This window comes from Anopheles ziemanni, chromosome 3 (assembly GCF_943734765.1).
Source record: "Anopheles ziemanni chromosome 3, idAnoZiCoDA_A2_x.2, whole genome shotgun sequence".
Taxonomy (NCBI): Eukaryota; Metazoa; Arthropoda; class Insecta; order Diptera; family Culicidae; genus Anopheles; species Anopheles ziemanni.
The window spans coordinates 24,660,203-24,678,552 of record NC_080706.1 but is presented as its reverse complement, the minus strand read 5'-3'; the positions used below and the strand labels follow the sequence as shown (position 1 = coordinate 24,678,552).

Sequence of the window (18,350 nt, the reverse complement as noted above, 5' to 3'; positions counted from 1 at the left end):
ACCAAAACTTTATAAAACGTGTGTTAAGAATAAATTGTCGTGCTGTTGTGCTCCTTAATTGTTTACATACAATGAATTGGTCCCTTACTGCGAAGCATTGCGCATGACTCACGGTTAAAAACATAACAGTCCCACTCGCACCCTGTCCGTCCTAGGCTCCCATGCACACGCCAGACGGTACGTCCGCCTAGGAGCAGATTCGATTTTTGTCAGTCTCCTTCCTACCATCCACGATGTAAGTGCTTGCACGAAGCGTGAGGATTTATTTTGCGACCATAGCACATCCAAGAAAAACAAAAAACGTGAAATTTAAAGTTTCTGCCAAATTGTTTGGTTGTAAAAACAATGTGTTAAGGAACTGTGCCACATTTTCCACAGGGCAGAAATGAGTTAAATATTTCCGGAGCAAAACTCGTACCGCAAACAAAGCATAGCAAAAATCACACTGCGCCATTTGCAGCACCCGCTAGAAGGGGTGAACAAGGAAAAAGTGTTGTAAGAATCGATCTTAGTTTCGTGCTTGTGTTTTTTTTTTTTTTGTTGTTTCTCGCCATCGGTAAACCCTAACACGAGAACACCCATTTCCGCTACGGCGAAAACTTTTAGGGCCGCACGTCCGTCCCAAGGATTTTCCCCAAGGAGCATACACCGTTAGGAAAGGACGCACGCAAACGCCTCGACCAACCATGTACTTCATCGATCGGATCATCGAAATCGTAACCGTACCGGTGTCCCCGAAGTACCTCCGCGTTTCGGCCATCCTTATCGCAATCTACAAGGTGGTAAGTGTGGGCCCAGGGCATATCTTTTCCGAGCAGCGTCGGGGGGTCGACCTTGCGACAGAGATAGAAGAACCTTCTTTAAAAGAGCTCCAAGGATATTGATTCCGGGTACCCGATGCAATGCAATTACAGCTCGTGGCGCACGTGCTACTGTTTGTGATGCTGCTCGGGTTGGCTCATGCCGAGGAGATGAGCACCATCCTGCAGATGAGCATCGCCGACCAGAAGGACAGCGAGTACATCTGGACCACGAGCGAGCAGGAGGAATCGATCAACGAGTGGCGCTTCAAGTCCGCCGAAAAACTAGCTTCCGGTGGGTGCTTGTTAGCCCGTCCATGCAATATTTTTTAATCGATTCACTATTCCATTCTTCCCCCGCAGTGACTCTGTGTATGCTCTACATCGGCACGACACTGGCCACCATCTACGTGCTGAGCTGCCTCGGGCTGCTGATCGGTACGCTGCGCAACCGCCACGAGTTCTTCATCCCCTGGATGGTGGTCGACTTCTTCGGGACGCTCGTGTCCGCCTCCATCATGCTGGCGGTGGCCTACAACAAGTCGACGTACTGTTTCGTCTCCAAGTGGCAATACTGTAAGTGGACTCCGTAACATCGTTCGATGCTTCTTGTTGACCACGGTCGTTGTTGACGTTGTTGGTTTCCTTCCACTCTCCAGGGGCATTCTGTGCCGTAACGACCGCGTTCAACGTAATCATCTGGCTGGTCATCCGGACGTTCTACAAGAACCTGGTGCACATGACGAAGCTGCGCGAGGTGGCCATCGTTGCGATTCCGTGCCCGGCCAACACGCCGGGCGCTACCGTGCGCTGCAAGTCCTCCAACGGGCTGGCCGGACCGTCGCCACCGCCGCCCTACCACAACCGCAAGGAAAACATGCACCTGAGCGATGGCGGACTGAAGCACGTTCTCTTCGATGCCAACGAGGCCAACTATTTGGTTTAAGCAAAAACAAAAAACCCGAACAAACAAGCAAAGCTTAAACGAAACCAAAACTGAAACGATAATTACTGGTGCGCTGGAACACTTGTACGGTTCCCCATTTTTTGCCCAACTTATCCAAGCGATGAGCGAATAAGAGCTTTCAACAAACCATGTTGTAACCGGAGGCGGAAAAGAATTCCACAGGCAGGGCCTGCGCCAGCAACAGTCAGCTTCTATTGGGCACGTAGTGACAGTTTGTTCCTCCGCCTGCAGCAAGGGACACTTCCCGATCTCCTAACCCATCTCCCAGAACCGTTCCCTAATCGTAATATGCTTGTGTAGATTTAATCGTATTTTTGCTAAAGAACAACAGAGTGGAAATGAAATTTGCATGGTCTAGCGACCGGCGCTTTTTGTTCGCGGAAAATAAGACCCCCTAGGTGGGGAGAAGGAGTGGGGAGGGATTAATATTGTTGATTGGAAAATAAATAGTATAAACATAACATAACTAAAACTAATCACAGTTTGTGTGATTTGTTAAAACAAATTAAAATTATGAAAGAAAATTTTATGTAATCTTTCGTCTTTGTCATCACGCTCGAATGCATATCATGTTGTTTTGGTCAATACTTTTGAAGAGTTTTATTTTCCCTTTGAATCTTTCCTTCCCGAGCGTCTACCGACCGATCCTTATCTGCATTACCGGTAACAATACCCAAAACTGATCCGCTTCATCAGCGTCCTCCTCCAGCGCTTAGCATCGCTAGTATGTGCACATTCTTGTGGTTTTTAAATTTCTTTTTGCTTTAATATGCTACTTGCGTAAAGTTGTTTTAGACTCGATCGTCTTCTTACGGGTAGGCGAAGGTAACCTCGCAGTGTTTCACCTTTGTGAAGGCTACGCGGGGTTTTTTTTTGAGTGAATTTTAGGGTTGTTCATTACGTTGTTATATGTTTTACTGGGCGTTAGGTGAAAGAACTTTTTCGCCGCTGCACTCAGATTCTGTTCTGTGAGAATCCTGTCGTTCCTGAAATGCCCCGGCCAACACCCTCACCCGGGGGGCGCGGGACGGGCGGTCGAGGGCACGGCAGGGCGTTGTACTAGCAGTAGTGAGTGAACGGCGATAGTGTGAGGGGTTTTGTGATGTTTGTTTCTATCTTCCTTTAACTGTGAGATGCGCTTTTTAGTGTTTGTGTTACTTAGTTTAATGGTTTATGCTAAATTTATTCGTTTTCCGTGTTGCTTAACATATTGGTATAATATAATCGATCTGCTCTATTGGTAGGTTCCATGTGAAACGGTACGTTTTGTTTTTAAATCCCTTGCTCGCCCTAAGCGCGTCCTCGCGGGTGATATATAATTTTGTTATGTTTGTATAAACGGGTTTTTGTTTTGTTAGTTGCTTATGTTGTATATGCTTTTTTTGTATTTTGTGTAAAAACCATGGTGTTTGTTTTTTTTTCTTTTGTCATGTGAAGTTATTTTCGTTTTCTTAGAGCAGGCAATGTATTACTTCAGTTTTGTATCCATTCCACTATCTCGTGTTCCGGCGTATTTACCGATATTCTACCCAATGTCCTTTGGACATGTACCGGCCCCGCAACTAAGCTACTGCTATGGCTCTATGGAGACATTCTACTCCTGTTACTATCCGGCTTCCACCATTGCACACGTTCTCGGCCTTGTAAAGAGTAAAGATATTGGAAAATTGATTATTGCTTCTTTTTGCAGTGGTTGTGGGTGTTTTGCATATCCTCTCCTTTGCTTGCAAGACTCACTGCATCCCACAGCTAGGGAGCCCGAGTTCTCTACGCCGTAGCTACTCCATCCGGTCTACTTTTCCATCCCGTGAGAATATCTAGTGCTCATTGCTGTTTTAAAAGGACAGTTTTTGACCACCGTGTTCCCATTGCTGGTACTATTTTCCGCTCCTGTTTCCTACTTTTTAAACGTGGAGATGCTAAGTGTATGAGTGTAAGTTTATTTCCGAGTGCAGTCTATTCCGTTTGTCAAACGATAGTATTCTATTTTTTCTCTTCCATATTTTCATTTTGTAACAATATATATATATATATATATTAATATGTATATAAATACCATATTCGTGTGCAGGTGTGATTTGTTAGTCCATATTGATGATGTCCCTTTACTCTTTTGTTTGTTTTATGCACTTGAGTAGTAATTGTTTTTTTTTAATTGCTAGGCATTCACTTCGTACTCGCCTACGTGAATCTATTTCAGAATTAGGTAATAGGTACCGGGTGCTCGTCGTTTGCCAACTTATAGTTTTTTTTCGCAAAGAGGTTTGCGCACTCAACTGTTTGCTAAATATATATATATAGATATATGTATATATAATTTCCTATTGCATACTGAAAAAACTGCCCGTGATTAAGCAAATAGGTAGGCTCCATATTTTGTTACTTTGAACATTTTGGGTCGTGTTGGTTGGTCAGCTACAGACATGGTTCTGCTGTTGCTCGTTTTTGTATTACACACCCTCTCCCTGTGTTTTTACTAGCGCTAGTTGCTAACTTCTGGCTGGTTTACCTTTTTCTCCTTGGGTGCATTTTTGTTTTATTTCTTGTACCTCAATGCACGTGAAAGAGCAGACGCAAAAGAAAGCTACACATTAAAACGAAACCGAACACGGTGATAACAACGATGATAATAACTAGCGAAACTACGTTTGCGTGGTAGAAACGAAATCGCACGGACCGTCCCCTAAAATGTGATCACGCGCGATAGAAAGGTGTAAATATACATCTGGAAGACTATAGTAGATGATTTTGCCCTTTGGTGTGTGCCATCGTTTGGTGCTCGAACGGGGTTTAAGTAATAACAGTTTGCGTTTCCTTCGTTTCATCACCTGCACACCACGACCAGACGTTCTTTGCGTACCATTTTTTGGTTGATCAAGAGGCTTACAGTATTCTAGCTTATATTTATATAGGTTCATTTCCTTCCTTTACACACAAAACAGTCAACAGAGTGAAAAGGAAAAGCCCGGGTGCATAGCATCACACCCATGCGAATCGTTCAAACGAAAACTGAAAGCGATCGTCAACAGGCTAAAGATGCTAGACAAATATGAGTGCTGCACAGTAGTAAAGCTATCGAGCTACTTATGTCGAGCGGCTCGCGGTGCCCGCCTCGCCATGCTGAGGTCCTAAATGATGCTGCAGCTAACGTGTTATCGTTCCCTACGATATAGGTGTCTTGTAAGGTGGTGCTGTGCGCCTTTTGGTTTCCCTTTCGGGGTGTTCCTACCACTAACCTAACGATAAGAGGCGATGAGTTAGATAGGTGAGATGATGGAGGTGTAGTGTTGTAGACGAGATGTCCGGCTTGTACACTTCGTACTCGTATATTGGTTACATTTTTTGCTCATTGGTTTGGCACATTCTACGCTAACATTCGCAACATGTTTCGCCTGTGTTCCATCCAGCTGCAACCACGTGCTATCCGCACCGTTGTACAATAGAAACAATATCTGCTCTTCATAAGGCTTCCTACATTAAACACACCTACTGGTTGCAAAACAAAGGCTATGACGATGTGAAATAAGATTCCTTGCATCGAATAAACGGTTCGATTGGCCCACCAAAGATTAGCTTAGGTATTGTTTTCGGTACCCGCGGTGCTACTCGTGCTCTTACCCCTGCTCTATATTCTGTTGTTAAGTAATTTAGTGATCACGTTTAGAATAAATAGTGTTGCATGCTGTCTTCGATCTCTTTTCACTTCCATTCGACATGATTTATGATTGTTCAGCGCGTATAGTTCAGGCTTCGCAAGCCCCAGGGTGTGAGGTGCTGAGGCGCTAGAGCAGTTAGTTTTATACCCTTGTACACCGAAATAATACTATCGACCAGTTTCTTACCGGCTTATTCGAGCAGTTGCTGCTGTGTCCATCGTGGCATCGCGCTAGAAAGAAACAAAACTGAGAAAAACAAAAAGCACAAAATCACTTACAAATCAACAAGATAAAATCATAATAGACCAACGAGTAGAATATAAAAAAGAGAACACATAAAAAATAAAGAGAATAATAGATAGCAAAACACGTCACTTAGGGACAACGAGACAAACCAAAGCCGAACACGAAATAAAACAACCGGAATGTTCCATATTATGAAATGAATGTTTGCTATTAAATATCGTTAGCATAGTGTTGTTTTCCACATTACATAATAAATCTATGATTAACCGAAAACGTAATAAGATAGGTTACTAATTTACTAGTCCCACTAAATTGCGTAACATCGCAAGCAAACAAGGTAAGTCCTAAAAAATGAAAAGAAGAAAAACAAACAAGAGCAGGAAACTCCAACAACGGAAACCACCTTCGCTAATGATAAAGTTGATTTATGCATTGCCCCCTGCAAGGCTAGTTTTGCCTCGTTTTTCTCTAATCCCTTTCCTGGATACTTTCATATCTTAAACACACAGCATTTTTACTCTTTTCCTTCCTTTTTTTTTTGTTTCCACAAGGTTCCATTTCTTTTCCTTTGCTATTAACCGTTTGGAGCGAGTCTCGGAGCTGATTGCTTGTTTTCTCATTAGATGACTTCTTTACTTGTTAATGATTGGCATAGGAAAAATACATACTATCGCTAGCATAGAAGAACAACTATCAAACTTAAACATGGAAATAGAAGGCGCTAACGTAGTCGATAACTAGAGCAAAAACCTAGCCTACTGCGAAATGTGGGTGTGTCTGTGTGCTTGCGTTCCATTCAAACATACACTCCCCGTTTTGAAATCCGTAACAATTTGATAACACCCCCTCGGCGAACCCGCCCGATGCTTACTCGAGTGACTACCAGTGTGTTTCCATCCCTTCCTTTCCTCCACTATCCTCTTCTTTGATTCGCTCAATCTCGTCGTGCCAACATGGTGAACAAACCTAGTACCCTAGAGATAATGTAGTATGAAACAACAACGAACTTAACGAGTCCGCCCACCGCCACCACGGACACCACACAGCTAAAATTCACGAGCATCCCATGGCATCGAACGCATTAGCGATCTACGTGCTGCACTTAACTCTTTTGATTGACGATCCCACCACGCAGGAAATGGCCTTAACGTAACTGTTTAACGTACCGCGTACCGATTTGTTTTTCAAGGGAGTTCTTTTGAACGTTCTCACCTTGCAGTGGTTTCATTTTTGGCGAACTGAATTGATAGAAATTGGTTCTTATTCTTCTAACCAGCACAGGAAAGAATCGAAATGTAACTTATCAACAGACTCGAGGCACCTTCCTTCCACGTACAACACACGCAGTTTAAAGGATCAAAGATCGTTTTCTCGTCCTCTTGGTTTGTGTGTGTATGCTTTTTTTCGAGGATCCTTTCTTCCTACTTTCCCCAAGCACCCACCGTTTGCTCGCTAGCCTGCCAACCCTTAAACGTTACTAGGACAGCACTAAGAATTACATGGATAACTATATAGAAGGCGCGAGTAGATAAGTTCAGTGTGTTCCGGTACATCCGATTGCGTTTTGATAGGTACAGACTATCCCTGTTCCCTTTCTCGTAGCGATAATTACCTAACAGAATTTGTATTATTTCTCATATTTCTCCTCACCTTGCAGTCACTGTTTTCGTCTGCCCTTCACACTTATGCACTGTCATGCATTTTTTCACTACTCTTATATGAAGGATTTCTGTTGTGTTTGTATGATTTTTTCTGTTTTCTTCTTTTCAAATCATTACTTTTTTAAATATACTTTACATACTTAGCACAAAACATTCGTCTCCCTCCCTCGTCCATTGGCTACAATCTATTTCTTAACGATACAAATAGGTGATAAAAAAAACGAGTAAACTAAAACGAAACAAGGCGCGTATAAAAACAAAAAAATGCAATTTTGGCGACATTTTGACTACGATTTGTGTTACTTTTTCGCGTTCCACCTGAATCCTCTCTTTCTTTGTATTATCCTAATATCCTTCTAACCCTATCCCTTACAGGCAATAGTGTATTACTACTACTTTTATAATGATTGGTTTGCAGCGCATGTTTTGTATGTTTGATGTTTAACGTTAAGAAGTACGCGTAATAATGTATGTAGGAAGGAAACTTTTGTTTTTCTCGTACACAACTACAGCCTAGTGCCGCTCTTAGCGAAACTGATGAAAACTAACAAGTTCCCGGCGCTGGGGAGGGAAGTGAAACACATTGTGCTCTTTTATGTATTTAGAAGAAAAGAAAACGCATTAACTATTAATAACCCAATTACGTAGGTAGTTGATTGTATAAACTGGAAATTCTTTAGCAACCTAGGAAAAGGAACGCTGGTTTGCAACGAGCATATTCCGCTCGTTCCGAAACATTTCCACAGCGCAGACGATTTGTTTGTGTGTGTGTGCAAATGTCCGCCCAAAGGCAGGATGATTGTAAACTACCCCATATATGTATATCGACAGCTGTACAAGCTTTGCTTGCAATAAAAATAGCGTTTGACTATTCTTTAAATCGTAGCAGGAAAAACTATAGAAAACGATTAACCAGTCCTGGCCTCTAATAAATCCATATATTGGGCTTTTGTTTTGCTTGTTTGTTTGTTTGTTCGTTCAAAAAAAACAGTCATCCTCTCGGTACGAAAGCGACATTTAAAAACTATTGTATCGTCACTCAATAATCATCGAAAAGTAAAACAATTTCAACAATGGTTTTTGTTCAGAGCATAAAAAATTTCCTCAAATAAAACATAATAGCAATCGTATTCCGACCGTTTCACACTGTTGTAATGTGGCTATAAAACATGTCAAATAAAAAATAAAAAGTATCGCATCAAAAATTGACAAGAAAGCTACAGTGGAATACCAGCATCAACGAAAGGGAGTAATGAAGCCATTATTTTCAAACATGCTTGACACGGATTACCTTCTCCGGAACCGCCCTCCTATAGTAGACGGTATTTTTAAAAATCTGGGGAGGACTATCAGACCCTTTGAAATAGAATAAAATGAGGTGCTCCTGCTTTCTCCGTACTATCATGCTGCTGCATTCATTCTGCCTATGTAAAGTATTCGTAACATGTACCTCTTGTTGATTGCTATTTACTTCTGCTCCCCTTTTCTTCTTCTTCTGCTGTGACTGACTTCATCATAAGGCAATAGTTTTTAGACTCGATTTGACGTTTCGGCCATCGGCGAGTTCCTAACTTCGTTTCTCAGCCCTTCTTGTCACGTTCAAAAAACAGTGTACGGCTAATTTGTAGTGGTAGACGCGTGTTCCATTAGAAAGAGGTTTTAGTTTCGAACGTAAAGCGTGCAGCGTTTGCGACGGAAACACCGAAAAGTATGTATCAAATATGCGCAATAGCAGTCGTGATTCTTCGTGAGGATTAGATGATGTTTTAAAAGGATAAATTGCTCCCGGTGGTGGCACAGCCGAAAACCGCATCCGAATACAGCCCCCCTCCTCTTACGGACGGTTAAGATGTGTGCCAGTATTGCCCAGCCTTTGCACTAGAGCACATGGTGGTGCTGTCGTTTCGGGTTCGTTCTAACATTGCATTACCGTCCGAAGGACTTTTTCCTCAGCTTTTTCAGCGACGAGCGTGGTTTGGTTTTCTTCGACGGCGGAGGGGACGCATAGTGTCGGTTGAGATCGCTGCTGTTGCTGCTGGCGCCACTACTACCGTAGTATGAGGCAATGCCCATCGTTTGCAGCATGTTGCCTGTGGTGGTGCCACCGTTCGTCCCGACGTCACCCCCGTTGGCCGGCTGTGAATGGTGGTGGTGGTGGTGCTGCTGCTGTGGCTGCATATGACTGAGGTGATGGTGATGGTGGAGATGATGATGGTGGTGCGGCAGGAGCTGAGGTGAGGTGGTTCGTCCAGTTCGGTCGGGTGAAGCTGTCTGTACCCGGTAGCTACTACTAGTGGGCGCGTACGAATCGGTTGGGGCAGCACGTTTCAGCGAACCGGTCGACGAGGCGGGCGAGGACAGCGTGGACGTCGAGGACGACATCGATGAGGACGGCGACGAGGAGTAGGCCATTTGGGAGAGGTTGAGCAATGCGTACACACCCTCCTGTCGGCGGCGCTCTTCCATGTCTTCGGCGGACGATGCGTGATGTGGATGGCTGTTGGGGAGGAAATCAGGAAAAATGGGATGAGTTTACTTTTGAACATTCGAAACCCTCGCTCCACCAAGCGTGGCTAGGGCTAGCTACCTCTCTTCACTACTCTCGTAGGCTGCATCGGACGACGTGCCGTTGCTGATGGTGTCCATGTGCTGGTGGTTCGCGTGCAGCGGCAGCTGATGGTGGGCCGGAAGATGATGCACCGGATGGGTGGTGCTGTTGGGTGCGTGATGGTGCAGATGGCTGGTCCGACTGTGTTCGTACCGCTCGTCGGATGATGAGCAACAGCTGCTCACCATCGGCGACCCATTGGCAGAAATAGTGGCCAATGGTTGATCTGAGCCAACGCCAGCAGCTCCACCACCGGCCGAGTACGTATGGTCTTCGCTCGGCGAGGTCGTGATGATGGGAGGATGCCTACAACACGTACATAAGCAAACAAAGGTAGGTGTGATTTAAAACAATGCTTACTAAGGAAAATATAAGAAATTTGAGTGGAACAAGCTATTCTTTTTCTTAAACTACATCTGATTGAATACTGACATCTGAGTGAAAAGCAATATTAACCCAAGTCATAGCAAATCACTTACCCATTGCGGAACGTTGTTTCAGTGAAAATTTTTGGCCCATGCTTCAGTGCCAGCATCGCCGTGGCCGCATTAACGTCTTCGATCGTCTCGGCCGTCCACTCGCGCCCACCAACCATTTCCTTCGACAGGTTGGTCACGGTGCCGATGCCGTTCATGTACACGAGTCCGCTCGGGCACTGTACGAGTGAGAGCGTGGCCGGACCAGCACCTTCCGTTGCGAGGTAAGCGTTGTTGCCGTTCTGCTGCTGCTGCTGCTGCAGCTCGGGCGAACCGAGCCGACTGTGATGGAAGGTGATGAGCGAAGGTTGCTGGTGACCACCGGCGGTTAGGTGCGCGGGCGGTGCCGGCTGGTGCTGCTGCTGGTAATGGTTGCTGTGATGTTGCTGCTGCGGCTGATGGTGCTGTGGATGGCCGGTAGAGCCACCGATCACCGCCGGCGAATCGCGACTACCGCCGCCATCGTAGTCAATCGGCGTCGAGGAGCGACTCACATCGTCCAGATCGTCGTGATGCAAAAGACCATTTTGTGCGTCCGCCGGTGCCAGTCGGCTGGCGAGTTGTGGAAAGTTGTCCTGCTGGAAAAGGAAAAGATACACAATAGACAAATCGGTATGATAAACAAAATGTGACGACGCTCTCCCCTTCTTCCAGCGAATGGTGCTCGTTCTTCTCACCTTGGAATAGTGCGATCCGTTGCCCGTGGGGCTCGCATTAGTAGAGCGCTGCTGCTGCATGCTCTTGTACGTGGCCTTATCGATACCGGAACCGGCGTGAAATGGCGAGCGTGACAAGGCCTGAATAAGGTTCGGCCTGTATTGCGGTTCCACCATCCACAGCGAGCCTTTACCGAGATTCTGTGTGGATACAAGAGGGTAAAACATACGTCTCGAACTTGCTTGGCTCTCACACACTTACCGCCGCCTTTTCCACCTTCTGGAAACACTTGTTGAGGGACAGATTGTGGCGCACGCTGTTCTTCCAACCGGTCGGTGCTGTCTTGAAGTATGGAAACTGGTGCACTATCCACGCGTAGATCTCCTTTACCGGCAGTGCCTTTTGCTGCGAGTTTTCGATGGCCATGAAGATGAGAGAACTGCAATGGAAGAGATACATATAAGCACAAGAGGATCGGTGATCGCAATAACACGTGTACGCTTACCTGAAGCTAAACGGAGGCTTATTGTTCACGTGCACGTGTGGATCATATGGCACGTTGGTCGGATGCTTTGCCTTCGGTGGTGCCAGCTTCGACGGGCTGACGGTAGCGGACGCACCGCCACCGTGCGGAGAAGACGGCGGATGCGGCTGATGGTGCTGCTGCTGGATCGAATGATTCTGCTGGCCGTTCATCGCCAACGAACCGTTGTGCGTCGGGGAAGACGCCGGTGAGTGCTTGATCATGTTGAGACCACTGTAGACGGTGGTGATGGAACCACCACCGCCACCGCCGCCACCGTACTCCTCACCGCTAACGTTTGGTGAGCTCATGCTACTGCCTCGCTCGATCTTTACCGGAGCCGCCGGTGGCAGATACTTCCGGTCATCGATTGTATCACTACCATCCTCGTACTTCAGCTCACTGCAGGAACGCAAAAAAGGGGAAACATTAGAATTCACCTTAGAATTATGTGACCAATGAACCACAACCAGCAGCACATTACCTTTTAGTTTCTTGCTTCAAGGGAGTTAGAAACATACTCTCTCCATCTTCATACTTGATAGAACTGCAAAGGTACAAGAAGGTTCATACCCCATTAGCATTCAACAATGTCAATATAACTAAATATCATGAACCATACCTTTTCACTTCCTGTTTCATTGGGGTCAGGAAGATGTTGGCACTTGTCCCTGTCCCTACGCTCTCTGCTCCATCTTCATACTTGATAGCACTGCAAAGGAAGGCACGGAAAGAAAAGCTCGTTAGGAACAATATGAACTTGATAACTTCACTAACACTGCATTACCTTTTCATCTCTTGCTTGATTGGGGTGACAAAGTAGCTGGTACCGTTGCCATTGCCAACCATCGTCGTCGCCGTCAACGTCGAGCCCGTGATGATTGCTTGCTTTGGTTGGTGCTGCTGTTGCTGCTGCTGTTGCTGTTGCTGCTGCTGCTGTTCGCGCAGATACTTCTTGTGGAAGTGCTGGTGGGGCGTTGTACTGGTGTTGTGACTGGTGCCAGTGTTGTTGGTGCTGTTGCCGTTGCTGACGGTGTTATTACCATTGGCGACCGGCGTGGAGGCTGCCATAGGTTGGCCACAGCCGGACGCCGACGAGGTGCTCGCCGGTGAGGACACAACATACGCTACTGGGCCACCCGCGTTCGAGGTGGCCAGTGGTGAGGCGACACTACCGCTCCCGGTTACCACGATCGATGTCGGGGTGACAGGCGCCGCGGTCATGACCGTCATTTTCATCGCCTTGCTACCGTCGATGACGACCTGCTGCTGGATGCCGTTGCTGCCGAGATGATGATGGTGGTTGACCGCTATCACCGGGTACTCAATGATGGTATCACCGTTGAAGGCGGTGATCGTCTTGGGCGTCCCGGTGCCGGTACTAGCACCGAGCTGGAATATGTGGTGTTGCTGGGAAGGGGTACCGGTCCGCAAGGTCGCCACTTCAGTGGAGTACGTAGAACCACCGTTGGTGCTCTGCTCCGACGAGGAGTTGTTCGCCGACGAACCGTTCTCCTCCGCGGAGATGCTGGATGAGTCTTCCACGAAGTCACTGGTGGGGGAGGCGTGACCACCAACGGTCACTCGGTTGGCCGGGCCACTACCCGCCTGCCGTGGGCTATCCGGTGACGAAACGGGCACTTTGGATAGGTTGATACCTGGTGTGTTTGGGAGAGGTAAACATATCGATTATTAGACTGAATTCACGCTTAGCTACGAAAGAAAGTTATACATTCTAAGGGGTTGTTTACTCGAATCCTGCGACCCATCACGATCGATCGACAAGGTGTGCTGAGCCCATTCGACTCCCTACCGATGAGTTCATCAACAAATACGCTTTGAACAAAATTTGCTTCAGTGAACCACTAAATTAAACGCACCCTTTTTTTTGCGCCTACAAATAAAACCACCTCAAACTATCATCACGCCCAGCCGCGTCGGTCACCAACCCCAACACACTAAACAACCTCAAAAATGTGCAAGAAATAGCACACCAACAACAAGAGAGCGGCGGCACGAGAACGTCCCAGCATTCCGAGAGGCAGCAAGTAACCAAACGGTACGCGCGCGTACGGATCCGCATTTTCGCTGACATTCTGGCACATCTGGCCACCGTCGTCACCGGTACCCAACATTCATCAACGTCGTCGCGATACACCCTTGTTTTCCTCGGTTGCCTTCCGCGTGCAATAATGTTTTCCCGACGCAACTTTTCGCTACCAAAAACCAAAAGGATAAATCATAATAGACGGTGGAAAATCTGCGTTCTTACACTACCGAAAATTGTACCAAATTGTAACAAAGTACACGCAGACTGCTTGGGTGGTGGTTAAAGCCAGGGTTTTCCTTTTTCCTCACGGGGGGAGTGTGTTCCGCCGACGACTGGGTCACCGTGTGCACCGTTGTTTGGTGCCAAATAAAGACGCCCCGCGCCCAAAATGTGTGTGTTGGTGTGGTCTACGCCGATTTTACCGCCAGAGTCAATGGCCTGGCACTGCTAAACCGTTTTTCCTACGCGTCGATGACCTAAGCACGATGCACTTCACAGACACGTCGGTTGACTGGCCTACTGAGCCGAAACCGTTTGAGAAACGCTTGACAAGTTTGTCTTCCTAGCCGGTGGATGAAGTAAGCTCGTGACAATGTTAAAAGGCGGTGGTTTATTAAAACTATTAAATCGCGAACTTTACCGCTTGCGTGTCTTCCAGGTAGCGTAAATCGTATGTCCACCAGAGGAAGTATCTATCGATCGTTCAATACACTCGTAAACGACTCCGGGTTTGTTCATAGGAGCCTATCAACCTACGAAACACGAAATACATAAGACGCATTCCGCGTGTGTCCGAAATAAACCTGCCAACACCCAAAACTATACAACCCCTCTCCCTACAAGACGAGTAGAAGCTAAGTAAGCCTTCATCAAACGTCGATTTACTTCCCCCTTTTGCCCCAAGGGGTATGGGTGATGGTGGCGTTTTCGTGGCAGGTTAGAAAGGTGCAGATGGTTCGGCGATCGAAGGTGCAAGGCATTCGTAAAGAAATTTAACGTTCGAGCATAGTTTTGGCAAAGCGACACAGAAAAAAAGGTAACAGCCCACAACAGGTACACAAACACACATGCCAAGGAGAAGTCGCGCAAAACAACGACCGATCGTTGGCCTGAACTAAATTCCGAAATCCGTTTCTCTGGCTGCACTTCTCCTTTCCTGCTGTGTACTTGCGTTAGTTCCTCTCTTACCCCCAAATGTGTGTGCGCGTCTGTAATGGATGAATTGGTTTTGTCTTGAGAAGTTTACTAGGTTTTCCCTCTTAGTCTCTCTCACTCTCGCTTTATGACCGCCTCTTTCTCTTGCAACCACAATTTCATTGTACCAGATGGGGATGAAGCTCTTTGTACACTCGCTTGTTAATTGTTTCATCTATCGTACGTAACTTCGAAGTCGCGTTTGGGATACAAACGAGAGCCAATGGCATGCTGCGATCGTCACCATAAGTGCAAAATACACGCGTCTTGTGATCGCAGACTAAAATTGTTAGGTGCTTCTCTAACAACGCCACGTCGGGTGGCACTCGGTTTCCTTTCGCATTTTTTTTCCTTCAAAGGAGGACGCACGCACACACTCCTACGGTTCGCCAACCACGCAGCGTGACCCGATTATTATAGGCCCAGCGGAAGGGGGAAGGACTTAGACGCGGCGGGAAATCGGGATTTCAGGCACATCGGAGGCGTGTGAAAACACACTAACCTTTGAGCAGATTCTTATCCTGCAGCCAGGTCAGCGAGGTGAGCTCCTCGTCGCCATTCGCCGTTGCCACCGGCACCGACGATCCGCTTCCAACAGCATCACTACCACCACTGCCGGGCGTTACTCCCCCCGCCGCCCCATTCGCGATCGCACTTCCGTGATGCGGTGGTGGCGGCGGCGGGTGATGGTGCGGCGGATGGTGGAGGGGGTGTGGGTGGTGGTGGTTGGGATGAAGGTGGTGGTACGGGTGCGGAGAAACCACTAGACCACCACTGACGATCCGCGAACCACTACCACCGACCGCCGCCACCGCCGTGGTGGCGGAAGGGGAGGACGAGGTGGACGAGGCGGATGCATTGCTGGTGCTTATGATGACATTATTGTTGATAATGTCATGCTCGGCCAGGTCCATCTGTTCCGTCGCCAGCAGCACAATGTTGCCGACGCCGTTGATCGCTTCTCCTGCCGTAGCTGCGACGAGAGGGAGAGAGAGAGAGAGAGAGAGAGAGAGAACGGAAACGAAAATAGAAAAAAAAGAAATCGGAGTTTAGTGACGCTGGTTTGCCGGTAGTGCGAGAGAGTGTGTGTGTGTGTGAGGGTGGGTGTGTAGATGTGTATGAGTTTGAAACGGAACTGAAACTCAAGCAGTATCATACAAGGATGTGCACAGGGAGTGTATCCTATCCTCACCCGAAGCCAAACCCAAAAAGGAGAAACTCGGAAAACTACTCACTACTGATAGCAGAACCAGGATTTTTCTAAACACAGATGACAGTGGCTTGGTACACACAGAATAACCAGCCATATTCATTGTCGTCCTTTTTCAAGGCACAATTTGCAGTGCATTTGCACAGCGTTCAGATTTCACTCAATCATCGTACGTTTCGAAGCCCTCACACGTATTTTCAGCACAAAACGCAAAAACGAAGCGAAAACAAATGGACAAACGGGCTGAAAAAGAAGGTACGGTGCTGTAGGAATAGAAATGCAGGATAGTAGCTGATGTCATGCTTAAATAAAAAAGAAACACAACTCATTAACACTGCGATCGTTTTGACTCCAATTGAGAGAAAGGATACAAGCATCAATTGTTTGTACTATGAAGGTACTTGTGCCCTGTACATAAATCGTCCCAAGGCCTCAGGACATTCAAATTCTGTTGCTTCAAAAACCTGAACAGTTCTCGTATTGTCAAAAGTGCGTCTAGTAAGAATCGTCCTGGGAGTGTTGCAACACAAAAACGATCTACTCGTGGACAGAGAGCGAAGAGATAGTAAGAGGAACAGAGCGGTGACGGAGAGAGAGCGAGTGAGAGCGAGGGGAAAACAGAAGCTGAAAAGCAGGCACCGGGACATGCCACACACGCAAGGAGTACACTTACTTATATAATCCTCGCCAACGACGCGTCCCTGGTGGTGCACCAGGACCAGCTTGGAGCCGGACGGCGGAAGAGCGGTACTGGCGGTGGTGGTGGGGCTGGTGGTGGCGGTGGGCGTGCCGTTACGTTCCGTCACCACCACCATGCCGCTAGGTGGCGCTGCGCCCGTCGCCAGCGACGACTGTGAGGAAGATGGCACTGTTGTGTTGTTCATCGCCATTACGACGTTGGTGGTGGTGGTGGTGGTTGTTGAGGCGTTACCGCTGGGCAAAGGGCTGGACACTACGAGCGCGAGTGCTCCCGTGGCCATGCCGTTACTGTCCGTTACGGACGACGACCCGGTGGAGGCGCTGCTGCTGACTACTGCTGCTGCTGCTGCTGCTGATGGTGCGCCACTGTTGTTGGCCGTTGCCGGGGCAACCGTCTGGTGGTAGTGGTTGCTGCTGCCACCACCGTTGGTGGTTGTGCCCGCACCGTTACTACTGACCACCGCCGCCGTGTGGTTCGCGATGTGGAAGGTGTACGTGTGATGTTGCTGCTGTTGCGGATGATGATGTTGTTGATGCAGCAGCTGGTGGTGATGGTTACCACTGGTACTGTTGCTGTTGTTGCTGTTGCTGCTGCTGATAAGAACGTTCTTTACACTGCCACCGGTTCCGATCGTCGCGACGCTGCTGCTGTTGTGATTCTTGAAGCTCGTATTATTGTTGTTCAACGAGAGATTGGTACCATGCAGTTGCTGATGGTGGTGCTGTAGGATGTTGGTGGCGCTATTTGGCTGCAGTATCAGCTGCTGTTGCTGCTGGTGGTTGTTGTTGGCGACTTCCAGCGGTATCGTCGACAGCACCATGCTGGAGCCGTGCGGTGTGCCACGGTTGCCGCTGCCACCGTTACTACTGTTGCTGACGTATCCTTCTCCTAGCTCCCGCCGCGGGCTGCTGCCACCGTCCCGGAAGGACGAACCGCACGACTGGGTGGAGGATTCGTCGCCCTCGCCGTCGATCAGCAGCTCCTCGCTGTCGCGCGCCACCGGACTGCCGAGGGGCGACGACGTTTCCACGGTAACGTGACCTCCGACGATTGTTATGCCACCTGCGCCACCGTTGCTGCCCGGTCCGGTATCCTCCTCGATCAGATCCGCCTCGTCGACGGACTCGTGCGCAATTAGATGATGATGGTGATGATGGTGATGATGCTGGTGATGGTGGTGGTGGTCACCGACGGCGTCGTTGCTGCTGCTGCTACTATTGCTGGTGTCGTCGTCAGGCGAGTGTGTCCTATTATCCGGGAACATTCTGTAAAACAATGCAAGAAAAAAGAACGATAAGTAACACTATCAGAAACACACACACGAACACACTTCGAGTAATGTACATTCGATCGCTAATGAAAGGCTGCCCTCTGGCGTTACCAAAAATCCACAGACTCTCCTCCCTCCGTTGAGTGTCACTCTCGAACCGTTGTTGTTCGACGATGGAGGAAGAAGAACCGTCCCGTACGGGTTGCCATTTTCAAATGGGAAGGCAAAAGCACGGTTTGCTTTCGGTCAGTACACAAAAATCCACAGGGCAGAACCATAGAAACATAAACATATTCCGGCTGCAAAGCAACGGAACCCTAAGGTAACGTTTA

General features: G+C 47.7%; 2 protein-coding genes across 2 annotated transcripts; one reads left to right on the top strand and one right to left on the bottom strand.

Moving 5' to 3' along the window:
- Positions 1-460: 460 nt before the first annotated feature.
- Positions 461-1,746, top strand: LOC131288311 (uncharacterized). The gene is made up of 5 exons (XM_058317432.1): positions 461-495; positions 607-782; positions 915-1,095; positions 1,164-1,376; positions 1,460-1,746. Exons 2-5 carry the CDS (start codon positions 687-689, stop codon positions 1,744-1,746), a joined length of 777 nt encoding a protein of 258 aa, XP_058173415.1. The 5' UTR covers positions 461-495; positions 607-686.
- A 7,425-nt stretch (positions 1,747-9,171) lies between these two features.
- On the bottom strand, positions 9,172-17,907 carry LOC131284390 (serine-rich adhesin for platelets-like; the record flags this gene model as incomplete). The annotated part of the gene is made up of 12 exons (XM_058313244.1): positions 9,172-9,827; positions 9,918-10,244; positions 10,418-10,992; positions 11,092-11,271; positions 11,333-11,510; positions 11,577-11,996; positions 12,217-12,306; positions 12,382-13,252; positions 15,341-15,426; positions 15,625-15,811; positions 16,722-17,200; positions 17,285-17,907. Coding segments are annotated over 12 exons (4,587 nt in total), but the record flags the coding sequence as incomplete, so codon positions are not given.
- Positions 17,908-18,350: the final 443 nt, after the last annotated feature.

What these genes read in the sequence shown, in the direction of transcription:
- LOC131288311 (XM_058317432.1), top strand. Translation starts at nt 687, where the DNA reads ATGTACTTCATCGATCGGATCATCGAAATCGTAACCGTACCGGTGTCC. An exon ending in CGCCGAAAAACTAGCTTCCG is followed by an intron (nt 1,096 to 1,163) that starts GTGGGTGCTTGT and finishes CTTCCCCCGCAG; the next exon opens with TGACTCTGTGTATGCTCTAC. An exon ending in CGTCTCCAAGTGGCAATACT is followed by an intron (nt 1,377 to 1,459) that starts GTAAGTGGACTC and finishes TCCACTCTCCAG; the next exon opens with GGGCATTCTGTGCCGTAACG.